Genomic DNA, 27145 nt, shown 5'->3' on the forward strand with positions numbered 1-27145 from the left:
CCAGTCTAAGGTACATTCTCAGCCCAAGAAGACTCAATTTGCTCAATACAGTAAAGACTTAAGAGCACTTAAGCTGGGTCCTCAACTTTTTTCTTGCAAATTTTCTTGCAGCCCCTTTAGAGGCTGGAGTTTTTTGGGTATAATCATAGGCACAGCCCAAAGCAGGGTGTCTTTACCCAGGTCAAATGCCAAGACCATTTAAAAATATAAAATAAAATTTGGCCTAAGTAGGCAAGTAGGGGAAAGACCTTCCATTTGCCTTTGTATGAGGTTGTTGGGGAAGATGGTAGGCTTATTCAAGGCTGTTCCCTTCGTCTAGTTTCACTCAATGCCATTAAAGAACAGCATGTTGTCTGCTTGGATGAAGAGAATCTTGGATTTTCCGATGCACCTGACGTCAGAAGTACATAAAGCCTCAGTTGGTGATTACTAGCCAAAAGTCTACAGGAAAACAGGATTTTTAAAAACAGCTTACCTGTAAAATCCTTTTCTTTTCATACATCAGTGGACACAGCGCCATAGTAGTTACTATGTGTGTTATAGGCCACCTTCAGGTGATGGACATTGTCACGCCCTAAGACAAGAAGTGCACTCCCTATATAACCCCTCCCACTACTGGGAGTACCTCAGTTTTGTAGCCAAGTAATATACGTGCATACCAAAGAAGGGAGAGACCTCTGTGTCTCCTGATGTACTTCAAAGAAAAGGATTTTACAGGTAAGCAGTTATTAAAACTCCTGTTTTCTTTTCATACATCAGGGGACACAGAGCCATAGTAGTTACTATGTGGGATGTCCCATAGCAATAGCAACTGAAGGGAGGGAGACAACAAAAAAGGCGACTAGAGGACTCATACTGCAAAAAAGAGAGGACTCAAAAAAGAGACTAGAGGCCTCATACTGCAGCCTGCAGTACACTACGCCCAAAGGCAATATCCTCATAACCTTTTACATTGATTTGATAAAATCTGGTAAAATGTATGGATTGAAGACCAAGTTGCGGCCTTCCAGATCTGAACCATGGAGGCTTGGTGATGCACCGCCCCAAGAGGTACTAACAGCTCTGGTGGAGTGTGCTTTAACATGAAAAGGAGAAATTTTCTTCTTTAGACCATAAGGTTGAACAATCACTTGACAAATCCATTTGGAAATAGTAGATTTTGATGCCGCCTATCCTCTTTTAGGACCTTCTGGCAGTACAAACAAAACATCTGTTTTGCGAATCTGAGCAGTCTCCTGCAAATAGACCTTGACCGCTCTCACTACATAAAGGGAATGTAGCAACTTCTCTTCCCTAGATCAAGGCTCTGGGAAAAAGGAAGGCAGAACAATATCCTGGTTTAAATGAAAACCAATCACTACCTTGGGTAAGCATTCAGGATGCAGTCACAATACCACCTTATCCTTATGCATAATCAAATATGGTTCTTTACAAGACAGAGCCGCCAATTCCGATGGCAGAGGATATGGTAACAAAAAAGATTATTTCTCTCGTCAAAAGAACCAAGGGAATTTCCTGTATAGGCTCAAAAGGCTGTTTTTGTAAAGTCGACAAGACTAAATTCAAATCCCAAGGATTCAGGGGTGCCCTGACAGGAGGATTAATCCGCGTTACCCCCTGAATAAAGTTGCACACCATAGAGTGAGAAGCAAGAGGCCATTGAAAAAATACTGATAAGGCCGAGACCTGGCCCTTGATAGTACTCAAGGCCAGCTTCATTTCCAATCTCATTTGCAGAAATTCAAGGATCCTACCTATGACATACTTCCTGGGGTGCCAACTCCTGGATCCACACCAGGAGACATATGCCTTCCAGAATCTATAGTATATGACTCTGGAGGCCGGCTTCCTAGCATTAACCAAAGTAGACACTACTGAAGGAGATGGCGATGCACCGCCCATAAAGCACTTACTGCTCTAGTCGAGTGTCTCCCGTAGGCTTACTGGAGGATCTGCTGCTCGGCTGGAGGAGGAAGTATTCGGCTCCTGACACGGCGCTGTTTCCAGTATGAGGCGGTGAGTGCTCAATACTGCCCCCAGTGGTGACAGACATGACAACAACATTATGTTTAAAGGAGACATTCATGAGAAAATTCAAAAGATTTCTTTGAAAATTCCATTTACCTTTCCCGCCGCAGGGTTTTTCTGTGGTAAACCAGGTCCTGGTATGCAGAGATAATGTGAATGGCAGTTGGAAGGCCATGGGTTCTTCCGCTATGGCCAGATCTGCTTTCACAGGGGTCAATATTCCATCCTTCCTTACAAAATCTTAATTTGACGGTTTGGCTATTGAGACCCATGTCCTAAAAAAGCATGGGCTCTCAAGTCCAGTCATAACCACTCTGGTTAATGCGAGGAAGCCAGTCTCCCGACTCATCTATTATAGAATCTGGAAAGCATATGTCTTCTGGAGTGAGTCCAAGGGATGGCATCCTAGGAGGTATGCCATTGACAGAATTCTCACTTTCCTTCAATTAGGAGTAGAAATTATGTTGACCTTGAGTACTATCAAGGGTCAGATCTCGGCCTCGTCTATTTTTTCAGAAACAGATTGCCTCTCATTCCCTAGTCCAGACCTTTATCCGGGGAGGCACTGCGTTTAAATCCGACAGTCAGGCCACCCATGTGTCCATAGGATTTGAATTTGGTTTGGTCTGTTCTACAAACAACCTTTTGAATCATTACACCATGTTTCTTTGTGTCTTTGGACCAAGAATATTGTTTTTCTTGTTGTCATATCCTCTGCCAGGAGGGTATCAGAATTAGCATTTTTTTATGTAAAGAGCCATACTTAATGGTTCACAAAGACAGGGTGGTATTGCGTCCTCACCCGGCTTTAACCAAGATGGTATCAGGATTCCACCTATACCAAGATGTGGTCCTACCATTCTTTTTTCCAGATCCGCAGTCCATGAGGAAACAGTGTTACACTCCTTGATGTTGTTACAGCAGTCAAAAGCTATCTGAAAGCGACTGCTCAGATACAGAAGACTGATTTTCTGTTTGTGTTGGCAGGCAGCGTCGAAGTCCACTATAGCTAGGTGGATTCGACAAGTTATTCAGGCCTATGGTTGGGAAAAGAAAATTTCTCCTTTTCAGGTTAAAGTGCACTCAACTAGAGCAGTAAGTGCTTTATGGGCGGTGCATCACCAGGCCTCCATGGCGCAGATCTGCAAGGCGGCAACTTGGTCTTCGGACCATACATTCACTAGATTTATACCGCTTTCGGGCACAGTGTAGTGCAGGCAGCAGTGTAGGTCCTCACGTCCAATGACGGTCTTTTCTGATCTGTGTCTCCCTCCCCTCAATTTGGCCATTGTTATGTGACCTCCCATGATGTAATGAATAGAGCTCTATGTCCCGTGATGTATGAACCACAAAATAGGATTTTTTTTAAAACAGCTTACCTGTAAAATCCCTTTCTTGAGATTATATCACGGGACACAGAGCTCCCCGCCCCTCTTCGGGATTTTATTATATACACACACACACACACACACACACACACACACACACACACACACCCCAAGATACTTATTGCTTTGCTACAACATTGAGGTGCTCTCCATATGGGAGGGGTTATATAGGGGAGGAACTCTCCTTACAATTAGGGTTGCCAGTGTCCAACACCGGAAGGTGGCTATCTACCCCATGATGTAACGAATAGAGCTCTGTGTCCCATAAAGTAATCTCAAGAAAAGGATTTTACAGGTAAGCGGTAAAAAAAAAAAAAAAAAAAAAAAAAAAATCCTTTCTTGGTATACCGCTAGACAGGTGCGCTGACAAAAAAATTTGTTAGCTTTCGCTTCATTCTTTTTTTTGCTTTTTCAGAAATTCGAAAATGCGGATTTTTAGATTTCAGATTTCCAAATTTCCAATTTCCGAATTCTTGAATTCTCAGAATTTGAAATTTCAGAAATACGAGAATCTGAAAAAAAAAAATCAGTAAAATTCTAAATAACTATTAAATTATAGGTATTGGAATTTCCTCCCGAATTTGGCTGTTTGTGAACATAACGAATACAAATTTATTTGAAATTATTTTACTACCCGAAATAACGCATGCCACACTTGACTTTTCAAATTTCCAAATTTTGAATTTCTGAATGTGAAAATTCGAAAAAACTGAAATTTGAAAATCCAAATAAAAGAAAGAAAAATCAGTAAAATTCAAAATAACTATTAAATTATAGGTATTGAAATTTCCTTTCAAATTTGTCAGTTAGTGAACGCAACAAATACAAAATTATCTGACGTTACGAATTATCTGAAATAAGGAATGCCACATCTAAACAAATGGAATGGAACAAATTAATAATAAATAATAATAATAAAAAGGCTTTATTATTAATTATTATTATTAGATTGTTACGTTCCATTCGTTTAGATACAGCATTCGATAATTCGTAACTTTGGATAAATTCGTACTCATTACATTCACTAACAGCCAAATTTGAAAGGAAATTCCAATAACTAAATATAAATATTAAATTATAGGTATTATTTCAGATTTTCGGTTCTTCAGATTTTCATTCTTATTTTTGGATTTTCAAATTTCCAAATTGTTGAATGTTCTAATTTCCTAATTTAGAGTTTCTTTCTGAAATTTCTGAAATGTTGAATTTTCCCATTTCCGAAATTTGAAAATTTGGAAATTAACGAATTGCACATGTCTATATACCACCTTATTCACCAAAATTAGCAGTTAACAGTTGGGATGAGCCTGATCTTCATTCAGTGACATGCACAAGAGCAGAGGTTTTGCTTGTCGTCTTATTTCCTCATTAGCACAGAGACAGCAGTGGGAGCCGTTGGTGTGAAAGGGCCTCATAAACAAAGTCTCCTAACGTTACTCGTCTTGTGCATACTTTACAAGGCTGGAGTTTATTGGAAAGGCTTACTGCAACTTTCATATATATTTTAGAATATTTTAACATCTAAAAAGGGATGCAATTGTGCAGTAAATACCCAAAACTCTGAGAAGCCCATTTATACAGAATCTCAATGTTAACGGCAGTATTGTCACAGTCTATTATATTATATATATACTGAACCAAAGAATTTAGAAACATGCAATAAGGTTTGAAAAAAGAACAGATTTCTATTTGACCCACTTAGATTGTTTACCGGGGTGATTTTTTATTTTTTTTTAACCAAAATGGAAAATCCCTTTAAATGTCATATATAGACATTTTAAACTCAGCAGCCTGCACTGAGAATGCCACTGTATTGTATCCTGTCAAATCCCAGGTCTTCAAAATAAAGTTCTTTCAGAAGCTTTCCGTGTATAAGAAATCTTCTGAATACTTTAGTATTCAAGGAAAGCATAAACTTGGCCATTAATCAGCACAAACTGCTTCCACTTGCTTTCCTTACCTCTCTGCCAACTGCCAGAGTCGCCTCCAAATTGCCTGTGTGAAAGGTGGCATGCATGGAGAGCAGAGAACAGGACCTCGCAAAATAAAAGCAGCGGTAAGAGGCAATTATCACAGCTGGGTTGGCATAAAGCTTCTACAATTGCTCATTCCAGCTTGAATGCATTAAAAAAAAAATCAGAATCTTCACAATGTTAAAGGACAAACTAGTGTGTCTAATATTTTATTTGGATGTGTTTTGTTCAGATCAATCAAGTTTAAACTGCCCAGTTATGGGTATTTTTTTTTTGTTTTTTGTCTAAGCCCTTGTACACACGGTCGGAGAATCTGTCGGAATGAGTCTTATCGGACCGCGTCGTCAGATAATCCGACTGTGTGTGGTATGCATCGGACTGATTCCGTCCGAATCTCCGTCCGATCCAAATTTCCAACATGTTAGAAATATTTCCCTCTGGGTGATCTATGGATATTACAAGGATTTTTAACAAACTTTGTTGCAAATTCCTACCTTTTGTTATTCTGAAGAAATCCCTGTTTTTTCCTCTGTGCTGAGTGAGTCTAATGGGAGTGGTTTCATTATCATTCAGCTGATGCACCTGCAGGGCTCCAATGAGGAAAATGGCAGGGTCTGTGTCTCTTTAGGCGTTATTTCCTATTTTGAATATCTCACCAAAAATGAAATTTTTGTTGCAGGGGATGCCTGGAATCTGACTTGTATCTTAGTGTAGACTTCTAGGAAAATCAGCGAGCCAATCACACAAAGAGCAATTAAATGTTTCCGCAGACTTTAGCCTGCTGTTGGCTGAAAACGGGTCACAGGAGAGTGAAAGACAATCTACACTCCTGTGATCCATAAGAGAAGTAGAGCCAAAAAAGCTTTGGCCATACTTCTCCTTCAAGCCTATTCATTAACACCACTACCTTCAGACTAGTACGCAGCCAAGGTGTCACAAATGGTTATTTTGTTTAAATGGACTGCAATTAGGCAGATGCAACTTATCGCTGAAGATTGAAGGTCACCAAAAGTGCAGAACCTTTTAGCCAACATCAAAAGTGAAAGGGTAATTTTGACCAAAAAGCTTAATACCTACGCAGAAAAAGTTTTACCTGTCAAAAGATTTTTAAGGTAATGTACGGATACTTAGGCTGAAATCTGGGATTCCTTTACCACAATGCAACCTATGCAGAAGCCTAAGGCTCCATGTGCAACCTCCATGCTGCTGCAGTAAACCAGAGAAATAGTGTAAGGCAGCGAGCCGTACACGGTGCAAATTACTTGCCTGCAACCACAAGTTAAAATCTGTATTCTGCTAGAAAATTAATTAGACCCCCCCAAAACTGTGTGTGTGTGTGTGTGTGTGTGTGTGTGTGTGTGTGTGTGTGTGTGTGTGTGTGTGTGTGTGTGTGGTGTGTGTGTGGTGTGTGTGTGGTGTGTGTGTGTGTGTGTGTGTGGTGTGTGTGTGTGTGTGTGTGTGGTGTGTGTGGTGTGTGTGTGTGTGGTGTGTGTGTGTTTTTCGATTTATATTATATAGACATAAAAAGTTGCAATGGCCCCCAATTTTATTCCCTAGGGTCTCTGCTAAAACATATATGAGCAATTTTCTAGCATAAAAATTATGGTTTTTACATATAGGGACAACGTGTCAGAATTGGCTTGGGCTGGAAGTGGTTACAGTGGTTGTAAAGTCAGGTTTTGTTTATCTTAAAAGTGATTGTAAAGGATTTTTTTTTTTTTTTTTAACAAACATGTTATTACTTACCTCCCCTGTGCAGTTGGTTTTGCACAGAGCAGCTTGGATCCCCATTTTCTCGGGTCCCTCTTCGCTGCTCCTAGTCTCTCCCTCCTTTCAGTGCCCTTCAGCCAGCAGTTTGCTACAGGGGGCACACAAGCCAAGTCAGAGCTCCGTGTATCCATTCAGACACTGAGCCTGACCTGGCTCCGCCCTCTCTCCCCTGATTGGCTGAATGACTGACTGACAGCCGCAGGAGCCAATGGCGCCGCTGCTCCGTCTCAGCCAATCAGGAGTGTCCCGGATGGCTGAGGGGATCATGGACATCGTTAGAGAGAGAAGGGGCTCAGGTAGGTAATTAGGGTGGTGCTGCTACACAAAGAAGTTTTTTTTTATCTTAATGCATAGAATGCAATAAGGTAAATAACCCGTCTTTACAACACCTTTAATGAATTCTACAAATTAAGATAAAAAGCCTTGTAAGTGCAGCAGCCGACCTCAACCCCCTAATACTTACCTGAGCCCCATCTCTGTTCAGCGATGTCCACGAGTGTCTTGGCCATCCAGGACTCTCCCTCCTGATTGGCTGAGATGCAGCAGCAGCGCCATTGGCTCCCACTGCTGTCAAAGTCAGTTAGCCAATCAGGAGAGAGGCGGCGGGGCCGATCTGGGGTTCAGTGTTTGAATGGACACGTGGAGCTGTGACTCGGCTCGGGTGCCTCCATAGCAAGCTGGTTGCTGTGGGGGCACTCAACAGGAGGGAGGGGCCAGGACAGCTGGAGGGACCCGAGAAGAGGACATTGGCCTTCTTGGTGCAAAACCATTACATGGTTAGAGCAAGTATACCATGTTCGTTATTTTTAGGGGGGGGGGGGGGGGGCGAGACTTTACAATCACTTTAACAAAAGAAAAAAGAAGTTGGTATATTTACAAATCAGCTTGACTTTCCTAGCAAGGCAAAGGCACGTTATAGGTAAACTAATTATTCTGAGTTATTTAGAAATAATCTCATTAAAAAAAAAAAAACACACATTAAGGTAGTTTTTTTCTATTACTTTAAAAAAAAGCAGACAGGACTTCACAAAAGGTCTGTTACAATATGGTCAAACAGAGACTCTGCAGTAGATGGACATATAGTACTTGCAGCCCTATATTTCAGTAATAACACAGCAGAATCCACACCCACTGTTTCCTGGGCTTAGAGGCTCTATAATTTCACTCCTTGGTCCATAGAGGGTCGTTTCTTTTCTTCCCCCTGTGATTACCAAACATACAAGCTGCAGGTAGAGAAAGCTCCGATACAATAAACTGATTATATAACCCATGCAGTTATTGCTCTAACATACTATTTATTCCGCAGTACTACCACAGACTAAAAGCCAGTAAAGTCTAAATGAGAAAACTTGTGCTGTGGCTTTCTTTCTTACGACGGATATTTAGACAGAAATCACAGGGTTATTTAGAATCCATATATAACATACTTAAAAACAGCATTTTCCCTTCAAATCTATGGTTCTATGAAGTAGTAAAAAAACACCTGGCCAAATTTATTATCTGATATTTCTGTCTGCTCACATCTACATTACAGCCGCCCCCTCCACCTGCTGCACCACAACCCATCAACACAATATGCACAGTAAAAAACGACAACCATCCGCACGACATTTTTATCTTCAGCAGAGCTGTCAAAGTTTAAAGTGTTATTAAAGAGGAAGTAAAGGCAATTAAAAAAAAAAAAAAAAAGCACACCCTGTAAGGCAAAGGCATAATGAGCTAGTATGCATAGCATACTAGCTCATTATGAATAACTTACCTGAGAACGAGCCCCCCGAAGTGGTCCTCCGTCTTCCTCTTCGTCGCTGCCATGCATCCCGGAGCGACTTCCGGGTCTCGCTGCTCCGGCGCTGTGATTCGCTGGAGCCGCGATGACGTCACGCCCGCGCATGCACACGGGAGCCGACACTCTCGGCATATCGCTGCGATCTGCGGCCTGCCCCAGTGCGCCTGCGCGCCACTGTCTACGGCGCATGCGCCATAGACAGAGGTGGCTGTCTTTGGGTAAATATCTCCTAAACCGTATAGGTTTAAGAGATATTTCTTGGACCTACAAGTAAGCCTTAATCTAGGCTTACCTGTAGGTCAAAGTTGGTTGTAAGGGTTTACAACTGCTTTAAACTCAAAAACAAACATTTATTACTTTGCAGCTTACAAATTCTTAGATGTGATGGACTTTTCCTTTTTTAGGCTTTCTTTCTATTTGGTGATCCAGCCAGTAAGTCTGTTTTTCAAAAGAACAAGCTCTCTTCCAAATGTATACATTTACAGGGAGGAGACAAACTATTTGCCACTGGCAGGGGTGTTTAAAATAATCAGCATTTTATTTATTCATGTAAAACCTTTTATCCCAAAAGAAAACAAATGTTGCTGTGACTGATTATAAAGTGTGAGTTGGAGTTTGGCTTCAATTTGTTGTACCCAAAGCCTCTTTCACACGAGCGATCCGTTCAGGCCCGCCTGTCAGTTTTTTAAGGTGGACCTGAACGGATGCTCCATAGACCTCTAATGTACTCCAAGAAAATGTTTTTACAACAAGGCAAAAATCCTGTTATTTCAATGACCTAAAAATAGAAAAACGAATGTAGCCACTGCATCAAATGATTGGTAAGCTGCAAAATACTACTTTATTGGTTTTGGGTTTAATACAGCTTTAAATCATCATACATTTCCAAAGCAGGTTTTCTTTTTTTATCTTCTGTTACAATCACTATTTTTGTATGTAACCATTCAAATAAGATTTTATACAAGCATAGCCATTAATAAAAGCATGTTTTGTTACAGGGTTACATACAGTATAAAGAAAATGGTATAAATCATTAAAGCCACTTGGACTCTTACCATTTGGGTTGGCACTCCTTTTGTATTTTAATGCTCTAATTCAGGGCTAAAAATTTCAAGTCTTGAACTACCAGCCAAGCCTTAGGGGTTACTCGCCACCAGTTGCCCCACCCAACCCCTACCCTGCCCCTACTTCCACGCCTACACACGACCTCATAAATATATCATGAAATTACACTGTTAGTGTCGGTTTACACTACAGCGACCTGAAAGTCGGCACGACTTTGCCAGGCAACATTGAGGCACCTTGGAGGCAACTAATCCATCATACCTGTGGCTCTAACTCCACCCCCTCCTCCCTAATCTATCAAATCTATGCCTCCAATTTCACCCCCCCTGCCTAATCCATTATACCCATGTCTCCAATTCCACCCCTCCCCCCAGTTTATCATACAGTATGATAGATTGGTGGGGGGGGGGGGGGGGGGGTTGGAGGCACATTTATGATAGGCATGTGTGTGGGGGGTGGAATTGGAGGCATAGGTATTATAGATTGGGGGGGGGGGGGGAGTCGATTTGGAGGCATTGGTATGATGGATTGGGGGGGGGAGGGGAGTGGAATTAGAAGCATAGGTATGTTGGATTTGGAGCCATAGGTTCCATTATACCTATGCCTCCAAAATAAACCTCTCCCCTCAATCCAGCACATCTATGCTCTCAATCCCCCCCCCCCCCCCTTCCTCCCAGCACATCTTGTTCAATGGCCCATTATACCAATGCCTCCAGTACATGTGCTGCTTCCAATCATAGCACACCATCATAGTTACTATTCTCCTACTGCAGCCACGGGGGTCAAGCATAGGTGCACACTGAGGGCGGATGGAGAGTGTTCGAGCCCTCCTACTTAGGACTGCCTTGCAGAGACATGCACCACCCCACTGCTTAGATGTGCAGCGGGAGGGAGGTGGAGAGGGGTGGTCCCAGATGGCTCTTTAACTTCTATTGAAATGGTCATGCTTGGAGCCTGTGCGCAGCGGAGATGGGGGGGGGGGCGCTACTGGCTATACATTCCTGGGACATCACAGCCCTGTCCACAATCCCAATCCTCATTTTTCCACTCGCCAAATGCGATCAGGCGAGTGGAAATTTTGAGGGCTGCTCTAATTTACATAATGAGTACCCAGCAAGATAAGCCTTATTATATGCAAGTTTCTTTACCAGTGAGCCTATAAGGTCATTGAAATAACAGGATTTTTGCCTTGTTGTAAAAACATTTTCTTGGAGTACATTAGGGGACACACATGATTAAGCAAGTACATTGGAAAAGCCTAGTATAACCTCTTTCAACCCAACAATGCCTCAGTTTTTCAGCAAGCAAAAAAAAAAAAGAACATAATAGAGGGACTAGTGTCCCTTAATGTGCTTCAGAAAAAGGATTGATCTGTAAGTGGAAAACTTAATTTTCCTAATTGTACATTAAAGAGCACAGGACAAAATTCAGGTACCATGGGACATCCAAAAAGCAGTCGCCAGGACCACAAACAAAAAGTTAAAAAGGCCCAGGAAAACCAACAGATCAAAAGAGGGGGGGTTCAACAGAGCCTCATTAAAAACCTCACGAAGCAAAGACCTGAATGTACACCCTGTACTGTAAATCCTAATAAACGTGTGAATACAAGACTAGATGGCAGTCTTGCAAATCAGAAACAGGTGCCTGATGCTCCAAAAAAAAAGAAAGAAGCACCAACTGATCTGGTGGCATGTTTGTGATGGGGAAAAAGTATAACCTTGTCCTTCAAGTGGTTGTAAACCCTTACAGACCACTTTGACCTACAGGTAAGCCTAGATTAAGGTTTACCTGTAGGTCCAAGAAATATCTCCTAAACCTACACGATTTAGGAGATATTTGCACAAAGACAGGCACAGATATCTGCGGCGCATGACGGCGCACAGGCGCACTGATGCTCCGGAGCCACAATACCCAGAAAGAAGATGGACGCTCCGTGGAAGAGGGGACATTGGTGACATTGCTGGCTCCTGTGTCAGGTAAGTGACACATAATGGGCTTCTATACGATGCATAGTAGCCCATTATGCTTTACCTTTGCAGGGAAACAAAGAGGAAGTAAACCCATCAGTAATGACTTTCCAGCTCATAATCCAAAGAAGAGAGAGACCCACCTTGAAGAAGGTAAAGACGACTCCAAGGCAGGTGCAGAGGATCCTTAGCCAGGACATTGTTCTAATGTCCTGGCAAAGGATCCTCTGCACCTGCCTTGGAGTCTTCTTTAACTTCAAGGTGGGTCTCTTTCTTCTTTGAATTATGAGCTGGAAAGACATTACTGTCAGTGTGAGAAAAAAATCTCATAAGGGTACTCACAGACCAACTTTTAGCGCAAGAAGGGTTAAATAGACTGTATGTGACCAGGTAACTGGGAGGCAGCTGTAGCAGAGGGGACAAAACGTTGACCTTGCAGTGAGTTCTAGTCCTCGTCTCCCCTTAAAGAAGTACGGTTTATGCTGCCTGTGTTCCTGTTAAGGTTTCTCCTCACTTCTTGGCTTGTGGACCATTAGTAAAAATTTGGAAACTGGAGTCCCACCTTCGGGAAAAGAGCAGCATAGGAAGTAAAAGTCATTCAAATCAAAACAAAACAAAAATCATATTTACCCTTATCCGAGTAAAACAAATTGTGCCTAATTAGTTAACAGTGTTCATTTATGTTTTGGTAAAAAAAAAAAATAAAAAAAAAAAATTTTGAATGAAGTAAATGATCATTAAATCATTAAACACAAACACCCTTTTGTGATTTACGGTAGAGCCTGTTCATTAATATTTGTGGAAAAGTAAAATTCAGCTTGTACATTGGGTTTAGATTGGAACACGATTACAAACATTTTCAATCACAATATTATAAAAAAAACACCTGAGAGGACCAAAGATCTGCATACTGGGTGGGGGTGAAGGTGCATCAGAATGACCTATTACATATAATTCAACCTAATGAAATAAAAGAAAAATTTAATGAGCTATATTCCATCTGAAGGCATGTCTGCAATACATCATAAATGCAATACCGTCTACTTTACCGTCTTTCATCTTTTAGAACCCAAGTGCTGCTTTCATGATCAATAACCGAGTACAGTGGTCCTTTCAGGAACGGCTTCTGCTCCTTTAATGAGACCGTTATTTGAGTGGGAGCAAAGTGGATCTTGATGTCATCTTTGGTTGTGCCATCAGGTAGAGCGATAGTAAGGGTCACATCATCTGCCGTTTGCTGCCAGACATATAGGTGATCTATAAAACAATTCGAAGACAGAGGACACATTAAAAAGATAGTAACTTTAACCCATAATCCCCTCCTAAAAGGGAATATATTGTCTTTGAGGATTTATTAAAATATATGTACAAGGGAGATCAGCCTTATATACAGAGATACTATTACTGTTTGTTATTTATGTATAATGTCATTTCGGTGTATAGCTTTTAATTATGCATGCAAGTACATGCATTATTGATTATTACATACAGGCCCGGATTTCGATTCCAAAAAATAAATTCCATCATTATGATTCTCTCAACCTTTTCATCCTAAAATAATTACTGTATTTATTGGCGTATAACACTCACTTTTTTACCAAGCAAATTGGGTGAAAATAGTGTGTGTGTGTTATACGCAAATACTTCAGTTTTAGCTGCCTCAGAGGGGATGAGGGGAGCGGCGCGGGATGAGCACCGTCAGATTACATACAGTGAGAATCTCCTGTTTACTTGGCGGCCTCTGTAATAGGAAGTCCCATCTCCTGGGCCGCCATTGAACCACTGTACTGTCTATCATAGGAGATTCTCACTGTATGTACTGTAATCTGTCTGCGCTCGTCCTGCCCCCCCCCCCGTCCCCTCTAGGCTGTAGATGAGCAACGATCAGGCTGCACTAATGGCAATAGTGAGGCTGCTGCATTGCTGGCAATGGCGAGGCTGCTGCATTGATGGCAATGGCGAGGCTGCTGCATTGATGGCAATGGCGAGGCTGCTGCATTGCTGGCAATGGCGAGGCTGCTGCTTCGATGGCACTTGTGCAGATGGGCATTGATCAGGCTGCATTGACGGCAATGGTGAGGCTGCAGATGGGCACTGACCCTTATTTTGCTTCAAAGTTCCTTATTTAAAATGTAAGTTTTTTTCCTGAAACTTCCCTCTTAAAATGAATGTGCGTGTTATACGCCTGTGCGTGTTATACGCCAATAAATACGGTAACTTTTCTTTTTTACTCTTTATTTGGTTCTATAGTCTGACCCATCCCTCTACTTCCATTCACTGCTCGTGCAGTGTCAGGTATCCCAGAGGGCAGCGGAGGCTTAGACATGTACCTGAAAGGGGAGGCTGTATCACCAAAGGATAGATACAAGAACCTGGAGGGAACAACTGATGTAGGAGAGGAAGATGGCAGCGCAGGACGTAATGTGCAGCAGTGGAACGACAGATCCTTACAGAACAATACTGTATTCACTGGGCTGATATGTTCCTTGAACACAACCAATTATGAAAGGTAAAAGCAGATGAAGCAAAGGCGTGAGAAGCTCCTCTAAGGCATCCTGCTTCTGCTGTGCTGTCTTATTAGTTAATAATTGTGGTTTTTAATGGGCTGTGACAGCTTACACAGTCACCCAGAGAGCTGCTGACTTCCTTTCTTCCCCCTCTCCCTGGCCACAAGTGAGGTGTGTGGGGAGCGGCTTCACAGGAAGAGAGTGAGAGCTGGCCAGAGCCTGGGAAAGTCCACCCAGGGAGCTGAAAAAGACTGGTAGCCGCTTACAACTATGGGGGGGGGGTTGTGTAGTCATTATGACAAGTCCCTATAAGTACCAGGAGTTAAAAAGAAGAAGCCGGGACTGGGGGAGTCTCATGCTGGGACATAGAGGTGATGGTTGGATGACCAGAGTTTGCTTCTGTGTTGGAGTGGGACTGTGCTGCTGCAGTTGTTTGGAAGCTCCTACCATCTGAGGCTGGGTTTGTACTTTTCAAACTGAAGTAATTTATCCTTCAGGATAGCTGAGAGTCCATTATCCAGGAGAGTTTGGTATTAAGCATATCAAATGGTATAATTGGATACCTCCACGACTTAGCTATCGCAACATGAGCCACCAATAGCACAAGAGAGATCGGCCTTCTCTACTGTGATGGGTCGGTCCAACAGAGCCTGTTGTGTGTTCTTTTTTAAGATTAGTGCACGTCAAAGAGTACAGAAAAATATAAAACGCGTATCCAGAATCTGCAGACTTTTGGGCATTCTGACCAGGTATGGAGAAATGAAGACTCCTGACCGCAAACTCTAAATTAGCGTGGTGAGGCTTCCGGGACGTAAGAGGCCACCCTCGTCTGGGCCATATACCATCTAAGTAAGGGCTCATTTACACTTGCTTCGGCTTCAACACACATTGCCTGCTAGTTTACAACTGCTTCAAAATAAGGCTTCGGCAGGCTTTGTCAATGGCTCTCTAAACGCCCGTGAGGCTTTGGTGGGGCTTCGAGCGAGCTTTGCCATAGACTTCTATGGAGGCTTGAAGCACAACTAAAGCTACATGGGGGTATAATTTTTTAAGCAAAGCTAAAGCAAAGCAAAAGCAAGGTGTAAACAGGACTGTAAGCTAATCACGTTATTTAGTGATAGGAGCTTTAACTAGCGTTCAGAGAGCTTTAACAAAGCGTGTTCGAAGCCTTGTTTTGAAGCAAGTGTAATCTAGCCCTTAATATGCATTAAAGCCAAAGTAAGTGTTAATGAGCCCTTAGAGAAGAGTCAATATGTGATTTAAAGGCATAAACTGCTAATTTATGCCAATCCTCAAGGTCTAGGTTACCTATAGGTCATGTTCTTACTTCAGCATGTATGGTTGCTTAGAGGGTTGTGACATTAGCATTATATTTCAGAAATGAAACCAGATTGTTTATCACACAATCTGCATAAGAATCCAAAGGCAGTCTGACTAAAAATATCTCCTTGTCATTGTAAGGTTTTCATGAAATGAAGTAGCTGAATATACTTCTGTATCTCGGGAAAGGTGCTTCTCACGCAATAGCTGAAGCGAGAGAATCCACTCCCCAACACAGAAGTCAGTAATGCAATGAACTACCTTATTCGTCCACCATTTAAAGGATGCAGGGGTGAGACCCGACGTAAACGAGGGATTAGACAGAATTGGAGCAAGGGGGCTATGATCTGGCTGCAGATGATAGGATGCATGGAGCCTGTCCTATAAACTCAGTGAAAAAGAGAGTGGGGCACAACACTTGCTTTAGACGCAAACCACATTAAATGGCTAGGAGGCCATTGGGCCATGGCCAGCACCTCCTCCTGGTTTTCTCCTCTTTGTTGCCTCCAGTGCTGGGCTGACAGGAGTGGTAATGATGCCACTGTCACTACTCGGCCTCGTCAGCCTCGTAAGCAGCATGAGATCACCACACGGCGCACCCATCCCTACAGTACACTGCTGCCCTCCTGCCCACCCCTTGGTCTTGGCCCTGTCCTTGACAGAGTCTGGGAGATCTCAAGATGCAGAGACCCTTCCCCCCAGGTCTATATATTGTTGGCTTAAGACAGGGGAAGCCAACCTTATAGAGGAACTGCAGTCTGTTCACATAATTTGTACTTGCCAAATATGCTGAAGAAACCTCCCTCTACTAAGTCTGGCAGCATCCATTTTAACTGTGGGCAGCTGAAGCTGCTGCCTGTTCACTTCCTGGATTTACACAGACAGACACACAGCTCTGCAGCTCTCATTGACCCTCTTATGACTGACCCCCCTCCCTTCCTGGCAAACTTCCATAAGCGTGAGAGAGCTGTGCATGATGTCATAAGCCTAGGCTTTTTACCAGACAAGAAACAGGAAGTGGGCTGTATAAGGCATTTACTGGCAGAAAAAAAAAATGTTTTACTATCCAAAGTTAAAACAACAAGGGCAGAAGATTTAACAGATGGAAACATAAAAAAAAATAAAACAATAAAATAAAAAGACTGAAGGTCTGCTTTACCGGCTTGCCGACTGGCTCATGCCGATATACGTTGGCAGAATGGCACTTATGCGCAAACGGACGTACCTCTATGGCAGTCCACAAAAGCAGGACAGCAGGCATGCACGTGCCCGCCATGGGAGTGTGCTCGCAGGTCCTATGGGACTCTATGTTCGCTGGCAGCCCACAATCACAGCGAAGAGAGGCAGAACAGGGAACGGCCTATGTAAACAAGGCATTTCCCTGTTCTGCCTAGTAACATGACAGAGATCTTCCTGTTTCCTGTAATTGGGAACATCGATCTCTGTCATGTCAGTGGTAGCCCATCCCCCCTACAGTTAGAACATGCTGAGGAAACACTTAACCCCTTGATCGCCGCCTAGACTTTCCCTGCCAGTGATATTTATACAGTAATCAGTGGCTATTTTTAGCTCTGATCGCTGTATAGATGTCAGTGGTCCCAAAATCGTGTCACAATGTCGCAGTCCCAATAAAAAAATGCAGATCACTGCCATTAGTAATAAAGAAAATGTAAAAAAAAATAAAAAAATAAAAATGCCATAAATCTATCCCCTAATTTGTAGATTTGTGGGGGTTTTTTTAACCAAAAATATGTAGAATACATATCGGCCTAAACTGAGGAAAAAAAATCTTTTTTTATATATATATATATATATATATATATATATTTTTGGGGGATATTATAGCAGAAAGTAAAAAAAAAAAAAAAAAAAAAATCTCAAAATTAGTTTTTTTTTGTAGCGCAAAAAAAAAGAAAAAAAAAGCACGAGATAATCAAATACCATCAAAAGAAAGCTCTATTTGTGGGGGGGGGGGAACGCAAATTTTGTTTGTGTACAGCGTCACACGATCGCACAATTATCAGTTAAAGCAGAGGTCCACCCGAAAGGCTCCATTTCCTGATTCCCATACCAAAGATGGCGGACGGCAGCACTCGAGAGACGATCTAGAGATCGGCTTCGGGTGCCGACATCGCGGGCGCGCTGGACAGCTAAGTGTCACTATTTTAAAAGTCAGCAGCTGCAGTATTTGTAGCTGCTGGCTTTTAAAAAAAAACAAAAAAACGCGGAGTCCCGGTGGACTCCCGCTTTAAAGCGACGCAGTGCCAAAAATTAAAAAAAAAGTGCTCTGGTCAGGAAGAGGGTAAAGCTTTCTGGGGCTGAAGTGGTTAACGTGGTAGAGATCTACCTGAACAAGATGGGAGAAGCCAAAGACCAGGCACAATGTTACCTCCTCACACTGGACTTAAATCTCTAACTGCTGTATTACCATGTCACAATCACGTGCATTGCATGACAAAGGGTTTAAAAAAAATAAAAAGGGAAGAAGCAGTGCCTTGTGAATGAGCCCTTAGTTGCATTCGGCAGCAGCACCCTTCCTGCTCATTCACATGCAAAGTTAGGGGTGATGGTAAAACCCCCTATAAGGATGCTTTCACACTGATGCAGGTGCAGTGCATGTGCGACCTTCCTGCGTTCGATGCGCTTTGCCATAGATTTCTATTATATCCTGCAGGTGTGCCCTTTTAGAAATTGTATCAAACCCATGGGATATAATAGAAGTCTTTGGCTAAGTGCAGCAAACCCGCAGGAAAGCTGCAGGTACACTGGACTGTACCCACAGTGTAAGTAAACTGCAGTGCATCAGTGTAAAAGCAGCCCTATAATATTATGCCCAGTGTATTGCTTCACACTTGTCAGGGCTGGGCTCTCCGCTCTCCCTTCTCAGCTGTCGGTTAATTGATGCTTATTCCATAGTGGCTCACCTAGTGATCATTTCCTGCTAGTCAGTCCAGCCTACAGCCAGCCCCTTCTGGCCATTTAAACTGCCTGGTTCATTCCTTCCGTGTCTACTTCTTGGTCAAACATATCTGGAGATCTCTTTTCTGCTGCTTGTACCATTCTGGAGACTGCTAGCTGGGATAAGAGGTGGAGTGCAGTTGGTATCACTCCACATGGGGTAGGAGCCAGCACTAGAGAGGAGGCATCGGCTTATGCTCCCTACTACAGCTCCAACTTTATAAGTAGTTCCTGCCTTGATAAAGTATTCATACCCCTTGAAATTTTCCACATTTTGTCATGTTACAACCAAAGTAAATTAATTTTATTGGGATTTTATGTGATAGACCAAAACAAAATGTCACATAATTGTGAAGTGGAAGGAAAATGATAAATGGCTCGCATTTAAAAGAAATAAAAAAAAAATCGCATCCCCAATGTTCCTAAACAGACATACTCTCTAATCCACTTTATCCTTCTGAGAGCCAAGATTACGCTGGCACAGGTCTCCTGGATAATGGCACAAGAAAAAGTGGCCAGTAAGATCCTGGACCCAGCTGAGAAATTTAGACTTATTTGGGAACCTTGGTCTGCATACGTTGGGAGTATCCCTATTGCCCTGAAGTTTTTCAAGGACTTTGCCCCCCCCCCCCCCCGACTCCCTCTAAATCCAGGTACTCCTGCAAAGGTTCCTACCCTTCCCTTCCTCTTCATCCTTCTCCTCTCCCTCCTCGTCTCCTCTCTCCTCTCACTCTCCCCTTCTGACTTCCTTTTTTGCTACTTACCTTGTTGCGGGGTCGTCTTGACCCACCATATGCACCGGAGCGAACTATATGACAGTTGGTCATTCCAACCGTTAAGGTTTTTCTTCTTTTTTATTATATATATGTTTTGTTTTTTTGTTTCTGCCTTTGCTTTAGGTTCCCATTCCGAGTTTGGGCTGGGGGGGTCTGTCCTGCTCCTGCCCATTTCATGGCAACTTTCCCAAGTTGAATGCAACTTCTCCTAGCGGTTCTAGCATTTTCCAAGTTTGGGTTTAAGGACAGCGAGCTCTCCTGGGCTAACCTAGAAGGGCCTCCTGGAACTCCTCGGTCAGCCCCCTCACAGCAAGATCCCTATGGGGTGAGGGGTCCTGGCCTGGGATTGATCCTGGTGGGACCGGAAACAGGGACCCACACGATTAAATGTCTACTTCCTCCAAGACCTGTTAGCAGAGTTGGCTTATTTCTCCCAGTGGACTGCCAGTTACACGGAAGTCTACTCTAATACCCGGAACCCTTTTTATGTTTTTTTTTTTTATATATTTTTTATTTTCCTTCTCTCCCCTTAGTATGTCTCATCTGCCTTAACGCCCAGAGTCTATTGACATATGTTTTGTACCAACTTTACCTTCTGCATACTTTGTCATTGTCGGATGGATGTCTTGTTTTAAAGATTTAATAAATGCTTTTTGAAATAAAAATCTGAAAAGTGTGGCGTGCATTTGTATTCAGCCCTCTTTACTCTGATAGCCCCAACTAAAATCTAGTGGAACCAATTGCTTTCAGAAGACACCTAATTAGTAAATAGAGTCCACTTGTGTGAAATTTAATCTCAGTACAAATACAGCTGTTCTGTGAAGCCCTCAGAGGTTTGTTAGAGAACCTCAGTGAACAGACAGCATCATGACGGCCAAGGAACACACCAGAGCACACAGGTCAGGGCTAAAGTTGGAGAAATTTAAAGCAGGGTTAAGTTATAAAAAAAATATCCCAAGCTTTGAACATCTCACGGAGCACTGTTCAATCCATGATCAAAAAAATGGAAAGAGTATGACACAACTGCAAACCTACCAAGACATGGTCGTCCAGCTAAACCGGCAGGCCTGGCAAGAAGAGAATCAGAAAAGCAGCCAAAAGGCTCATGGCAACTTTGCAAGAGCTCCAGAGATCCACAGCTCAGGTGGGAGAATCTGCCCACAGGACAACTATTAGTCATGCACGCCATAAATCTGGTCTTAACAGAAGAGTAGCAAGAAGAAAGCCATAAGAAGTCCTGTTTGCAGTTTGCGAGAAGCCATGTGGGGGACACAGCAAACATGTGGAAGAAGGTGCTCTGGTCAGAGGAACACAAGATTGAACTTTTTGGTCTAAAAGCAAAATGCTATGTGTGGCAGAAAACGGACACTGCACACCACCCCCACTGTGAAACATGGCAGTGGCAGCATCATGTTTTGGGGATGCTTTACCTCAGCCGGGACAGAGAAGCTGGTCAGAGTTGATGAATGGAGCCAAATACTGAACAATCCTAGAAGAAAACCTGTTGGAGTCTGCAAAAGACTTGAGACTGTGGTGGAGGTCCACCTTCCAGCATTACAATAACCCTAAACATACAGCCAGACCTACAATGGAATGGTTTAGCTCAAAGCCTATTCATGCATTAGAATGGCCTAGTCAAAGTCCAGACCTAAATCTAATTGAGAATCTGTGTCAAGACTTGAAAATTGCTGTTCACAGATGCTCTCCATTCAATCTGACAGAGCTTGAGCTATTATGCAAAAGAAGAATGGGCAAACTCTAGATGTGCAAAGCTGGTAGAGACATCCCCAAAAAGACTTGCAGCTGTAATTGCAGCGAAAGGTGGTCCTACAAAGTATTGACTCAGGGGGGCTGAATACAAAACGCACGTCACACTTTTCACATATTTATTTGTAAAACATTTTGAAAGCCATTTATCATTTTCCTTCCACTTCACAATTGTGTGCCACTTGGTGTTGGTCCATCATTCAAAGTCCCAATAAAATACATTTACGTTTTTTGGTTGCAACATGAAAAATCTTGGAACATTTCAAGGGGTGTGAACACTTTTTCAAGGCACTGTATGTATTCTGAAAAAAAAAACCCAAAAAAATAATAAAATAAAAATAAAAAAACACAACCAAGTTGGGCTGCAGACTTTTTTCGGTTCACAGAGTGAAGAATGGTTGTCCCATGATTGCTGTCCCTGTGAGTGAGGGTGAATCTCGGGCATCAAAATCACATATACCAATTTTGTCGAGGTGTTTGCTCGAATGCGGCAGTCATTCTGATATCTCTCTTTCAGGTGCTTGTTGACATATCACCAGCAATGTTCATACATTGACTTGATAAATAATAGTACTAAAGCCAGATTGTCCTGCAAAGTCATAATGTCCTATTCCTTTTTCTAGGTGCGATTTAAGTTTTGTTAATTTTTAAATCTTGCGATAAAACTGAATCACTCTACTACATCCATAGTCGTCAAGTTACAGGTTTTCACACATTAAAATCACACCCTGCTGTGCTGTCTAATGGTTGAAGATACCGATTATTCTTTCCTAGAAGAGATTCTGACAGCGAAACTTCAATTTACTCACGTTTTAAGTTTTAATAAAGCAGACCTGTCATTCAAAACTGGAGTCAAATTGCAAAGAAAACGATCTACTTTTCTTTCTGCTGCAACAATTCAAAATTTGAATATCTGTTATTGGACTTAAAAGTGATGCATGTATTGTTTTTCCTTTTACTGCCATTTCATACTTACCTAGGTGGATGCTACATCCGTTTCCCCTGCGTGTCTGCACTGAGAACCGAGCGATCAAACACCGCCGATGGCTCAGTTTTCTCAGCTTCCCAACATAGAGCTTACGTTATAAAGCAAAATGCATTTGTCATAAGAAGCATTGTTATTCAGCAAGGCTGCTCTGAACTCTGATGTGGTTTGGAAAAATGAGGCCTGTCCCTTTTTCTATACATTTATATGCACTCTGATTACAAATAGAATAACAAAAGTGCATGAAAATACGATACAACACAAGTTAAAAAAAAAAAAAAAAAAAAAAAAACAACAGGCAAAAACGGACATGGATTGTTGTGAGCCAGGTCTTATGAAATGAAGGCCAAGCTACATACAGAATCAAAAAAAAGGGAAACCTATGGGAAGGACCATTACTACATTTAACATCATTTTCCATAGCACTTAGTCCTGACAGCCAGCAAAAAAAAAAGCCTGCTTCAAATGCCATGTCAAGGCAATGGGACACATATCATGTCAAATGTACGATGTACGTAGGGTGCTTGCAGAGAAAGCAGGAGCGGCTTTGTTTTACTGCCCCCAACCGCTAGTGTGAACAAGCCCCGTCTAAAGTCCCGTACACATGATCGAATTTTCCGACAGGAAATGTTGGATGTCAGTCTGTTGGTGGAAAATCCGACCCTATGTATGCTCCATCGGACAATTGTCGGAGTTTGGCTAGCATGTTCTCAAATTCTCCGCCAACAAATGTGTGTTGTCGGATTTTCCGATCGTGTGTACACAAGTCCCTCTGACAAAAGTCAAAAATTACAAAACAGGCATGCAAGGAAGCAGAAGCAGTCGGTCTTGTAAACTAGGGTTTGTAATGGAGAATTAATATTTGCGACGTCGCGATTACGAAATCTCCAAATGCAGCGCGCATTCTCTTCTTTAATGGAATAATGAAGCTGCTTTGCTGGTGATACAGATGGAGTTATTGAAAACAAATTTTCAAAGGATTTTTTTTTCCTAGTGATAAAGAATAATAGAATATGTTTATTTATTTTTTTATTTGTGCAAGTTACCACAACACCATTATCCTGTAGTTTTTAAGATCAAAGATACAACTATGTTGGTGTCCCTTGTTCATTTTACATTGTACTTTTTAAAATGCAACTGCCTACTCCCAAACTGTCATTTGAAGTAAAACACATAGCCAAGTATTTTATTCTCCACAAGGTTTTTATTGTGCATTAAAAAAAAATAAAAAATAGACATGCTATCTGCCAATAGAACTTAACCAAAAAGTGCATTCTATGCATCCAAAAATATAGAACATACTAAATCAAATCATTATTCAAACAAAAAAAATAGCAAAGCAATAACGCCAAGGCCAATAATATATAACAAGTTACCTCCTCCGATTCTGCAACATGTCTGGTTGACGAACAACCGCTCAGAAACGAAAATGAAAAGCACGAAATGAAAAGCACAAACTGAAAAGCAGTAAAATGAAAAGCACTAAATGAAAAAACGCGAAAAGAAAAAACGCAAAAAGAAAAAACGCGCAAAAAGAAAAACACGAATCAGCACTCAAACTTCTAACAACATGGAAATTTGTAGAAGAAGCCCAAAGAGTGGCACTAAAGAGCTGAAAAACCATGTAGTACATCACTACGTTCATAATTGTTGGCCAACATTTGTGTGACCGTGTGTGCGCAAGACAAGTTTGAGCCAACATCCTTCGGACAAAATTCCACGGTTTAGTTATCGAAAAGTTCAATCGTGTGTACGGGCTTAAGACTTTTGTCTGAAAGTGCATGCATTTGCTTGTTCCTATGTATTTCTTGGACTGTTTGTACACATCTTTCCTAAGCTTATCCTGATCATCAGCCTGTTACCATTGCCATTGTCAGCCACTGCTCCTTATACCCGACTGAAGCTTGAATATGGTTTGATCTGAACGGGCCATCAGTCTTGACTCGGCTACTATATGCTACTCGCTCTGACTATCTGTCTAAGGACTTGCACTGTTCTAGCATATGTCCTGGCTGTTGGTTAGTCAGAACAATGTTGTTTACAGTGATTATCAGAACGCCATCCTAATGCCTACTACATATGGGCCGAATGTCGGGAGACATTGGCCTGTTTAATATAAAAAAAAAAAGTCCGACATTCGGCCCATGTGTATGGGGCAGCCAGACCAACAGAAGCCGGCCATTTGGCCAGCTTCTGTCAGACGAGCATGCTGGAAAGCAAGCAGCCGACTGGCTCCTGATCAAAGCTCTCAGCCAATGGCTGGCTATGCCAAATTGCACTGACCCTAGAACTATGCAGGAAGAGTTGTAGAAATCGACGAACCTGAAATCTGAGCCACCAAATACACTATACAAATTTCATTCACCTATTCTGGATATATTAAACCCTTCTTTTTTGAAACTTCCATTTTGCCTTTGAACAACATGATCAGGAAAAATAAAAATAAAAAATAGTATAAACCAGTTTCAATCATTGAATGAACGATGCATTAACACTCCATTAATCCCCTCCTCCATATTATTACCACTACCTGTATTATTACAAAGGGTAATGTGCCATTACTTTTGGGTTGGCATAACAAAAGATGTATGCTTTGTACATATGTGAAAAACATAAAAAATTATATCTTGTCAAACTACAAAAAATAAACCAAAAACAAGCCCTTTTTGTTACTAGCTATAAAGCATTTCAATTTTAAGCCATAGGTTACCTTGACTTAAATGGCCATAATTGGTCTCTACAAAGTCCATTATTGTCTGTATAATTTCTACTGAAAAGAACAGTGCAATTACACTGTCGCTGTGACATCACTACTGCAGTAGTGATTAACAATTAGCGGCTGTTATGGGTATAATGTGGTAGTGGAGGTGAGCAGCAGTTTCTGTAAGACAGGCCTGTATGATGTTACATAATGACATGTTACTCAATGGCTTTCTATAGGAAATACAGCAATGCTTTTAACATCACATTTCAAATTATGTATTTGCTGCATACATACTGTAAGCATAATATACAAGATAAACTTAAAGATTAAAAAAAAAAAAAAAAAAGGGACAGTCTATATCTGCTTTACAGGCCATGCTTTTTCAGGAATCCGCCACAACAGCACCACCTGGAGGTTTCCCAGCTTGCCCTACTGCAACTCCTCAGCGTATCGGACATAAGCACGCACACGATACAATGCCTCATTATTAGAAGTTGGAAATTATTAATGCACCATTGCAAAGGATCCCTAAACAAGATTGTGTTGGTATGTGGAAGTTTGATAACTCCCTGTTTATCCGCCACGACAGCACCACCTGCAGATTTAAACATTTTTTTTTTATGTGAATAAAGCAAAAAGCATATAAAACGCTAAAATGACCTTGTGTACGCTAGTAAAAAAAAAAAAAAAAAAAAAAAAAAATATTCATTGAGCCAGGCAAATATTCAGGAGGTGTGATAAGTAGGAGTCTTCATCTTTCTACATCCTATACTATATGTATGTGTAATATATATATATATATATATAGATTGCAGATATTAATTTGGTGGGTTCTGAGCCAGAATGACGTAGCTTTAGGTATCTAAATAGCATGTAGGTAGGGAACTCAAATGCATCGTTCAGAGACTGAAAGTAAATAAACTGCTGTGGGGGTGAGCACCTAATGAAGGTAGATCAAGTCCTTTGAAGCCCCTAGATCAATGTCTGGAATAGAGGAGTGTTCCTGTAATTGGGGGTTATGCCACAAGGCGATGTGTATGGTAGGGCGTGGCATTGGTTTTAATAAGAGCCATCTCCCAAATACACCTGTGATGCCTCAGCAAGGGGTCACAGGTGTTGACAGCGGGGGGAAATATGCATCACTATTACTACGCATCAGACTAATGTTTGATATCTGAGAGCGTCTGTCTTGTGAGGGTAGTAAAAACTAGACCGTTGGGTTGCTAAGTAGTAAGAGTGGAAGTCAGGTAGAGTCGTGCCTTCTAAAGTGGTAGGGTTATACTAGGGGGCAATTTAGACAGGAGCCAATTAACCTATCGGTATGTCTTTAGCGTGTGGTAGAGAACCCACACAGACACAGGGAGAACCTGCAAACTCCAGTCAGGTAGTGCCGTGGTTGGGATTCGAATACAACATGGAATATTCTATTTATCAAAGTTAAAATTTCCTCCAGAGTTGGATCACACCATCTCTGCCCAGCAAGTCAAAGCTGAACAGGTCCAAACCAGACCTGTTTATTTCCTGTATGAGCTGCGTTGTGAGTCATTGGCGTATTGTGGAGGAATTGGGCCCACAAACTTGCTTGAGATGATTTCAAGTACTAATTTTGCTGTAAAATGGTAGTGGTAATATTTGGACTTTTCCTCCAAAATAAAAATTGCCACCAACGTACATATGGACAAAACCCAGAAGCAGGATGGTCAAAGCACTGAACATCTGACAAATCAAAAATCAAATCCATTCTTTTTGAGAGCTTTCTATGGCTCTGAATAATACATAATTTTTCTAGCCCTGTATTTAAATGAAAATTCATCACTTCACAAAAAACTGGAGTTAGTACTTACCGGTAACTCCTTTTCCGGTGGTCTTCCAGGACAGCCCTTGAGAGATGGAGCTCCTCCCATCAACACAGGAAACACATTGCCACAGTTCAAAAGGCGGTCCCTCAGGTCCCTGGTCAGTCATTCACCAAGAACCGAAGGATGGAACTGCAAAATATATAAATCATAACAGGTAATAACATTAGTACATCACTATAATCAAATAAAAGGGTGGGATTGTGCTGTCCTGGAAGACCACCGGAAAAGGAGTTACCGGTAAGTACTAACTCCAGTTTTCTCAAGTGTTCTTCCAGGACAGCCCTTGAGAGGA

At 41.8% G+C, this 27145-nt stretch overlaps 1 protein-coding gene across 1 annotated transcript in view; it reads right to left on the reverse strand.

Moving 5' to 3' along the window:
• Positions 1–27145, reverse strand: part of NUDCD1 (NudC domain containing 1) — a 292761-nt gene that overhangs the window by 118236 nt on the left and 147380 nt on the right. Inside the window, exon 6 of the mRNA XM_077493222.1 lies at positions 13027–13234. Within this exon, the coding sequence (XP_077349348.1) occupies positions 13027–13234 (208 nt within the window). The remainder of the gene's footprint in view (positions 1–13026; positions 13235–27145) is intronic.

The sequence above is a fragment of the Lithobates pipiens genome, unplaced genomic scaffold, assembly GCF_037356315.1.
Source record: "Lithobates pipiens isolate NorthernLeopardFrog02 unplaced genomic scaffold, aLitPip1_a1.2 Scaffold_19, whole genome shotgun sequence".
NCBI lineage: Eukaryota > Metazoa > Chordata > Amphibia > Anura > Ranidae > Lithobates > Lithobates pipiens.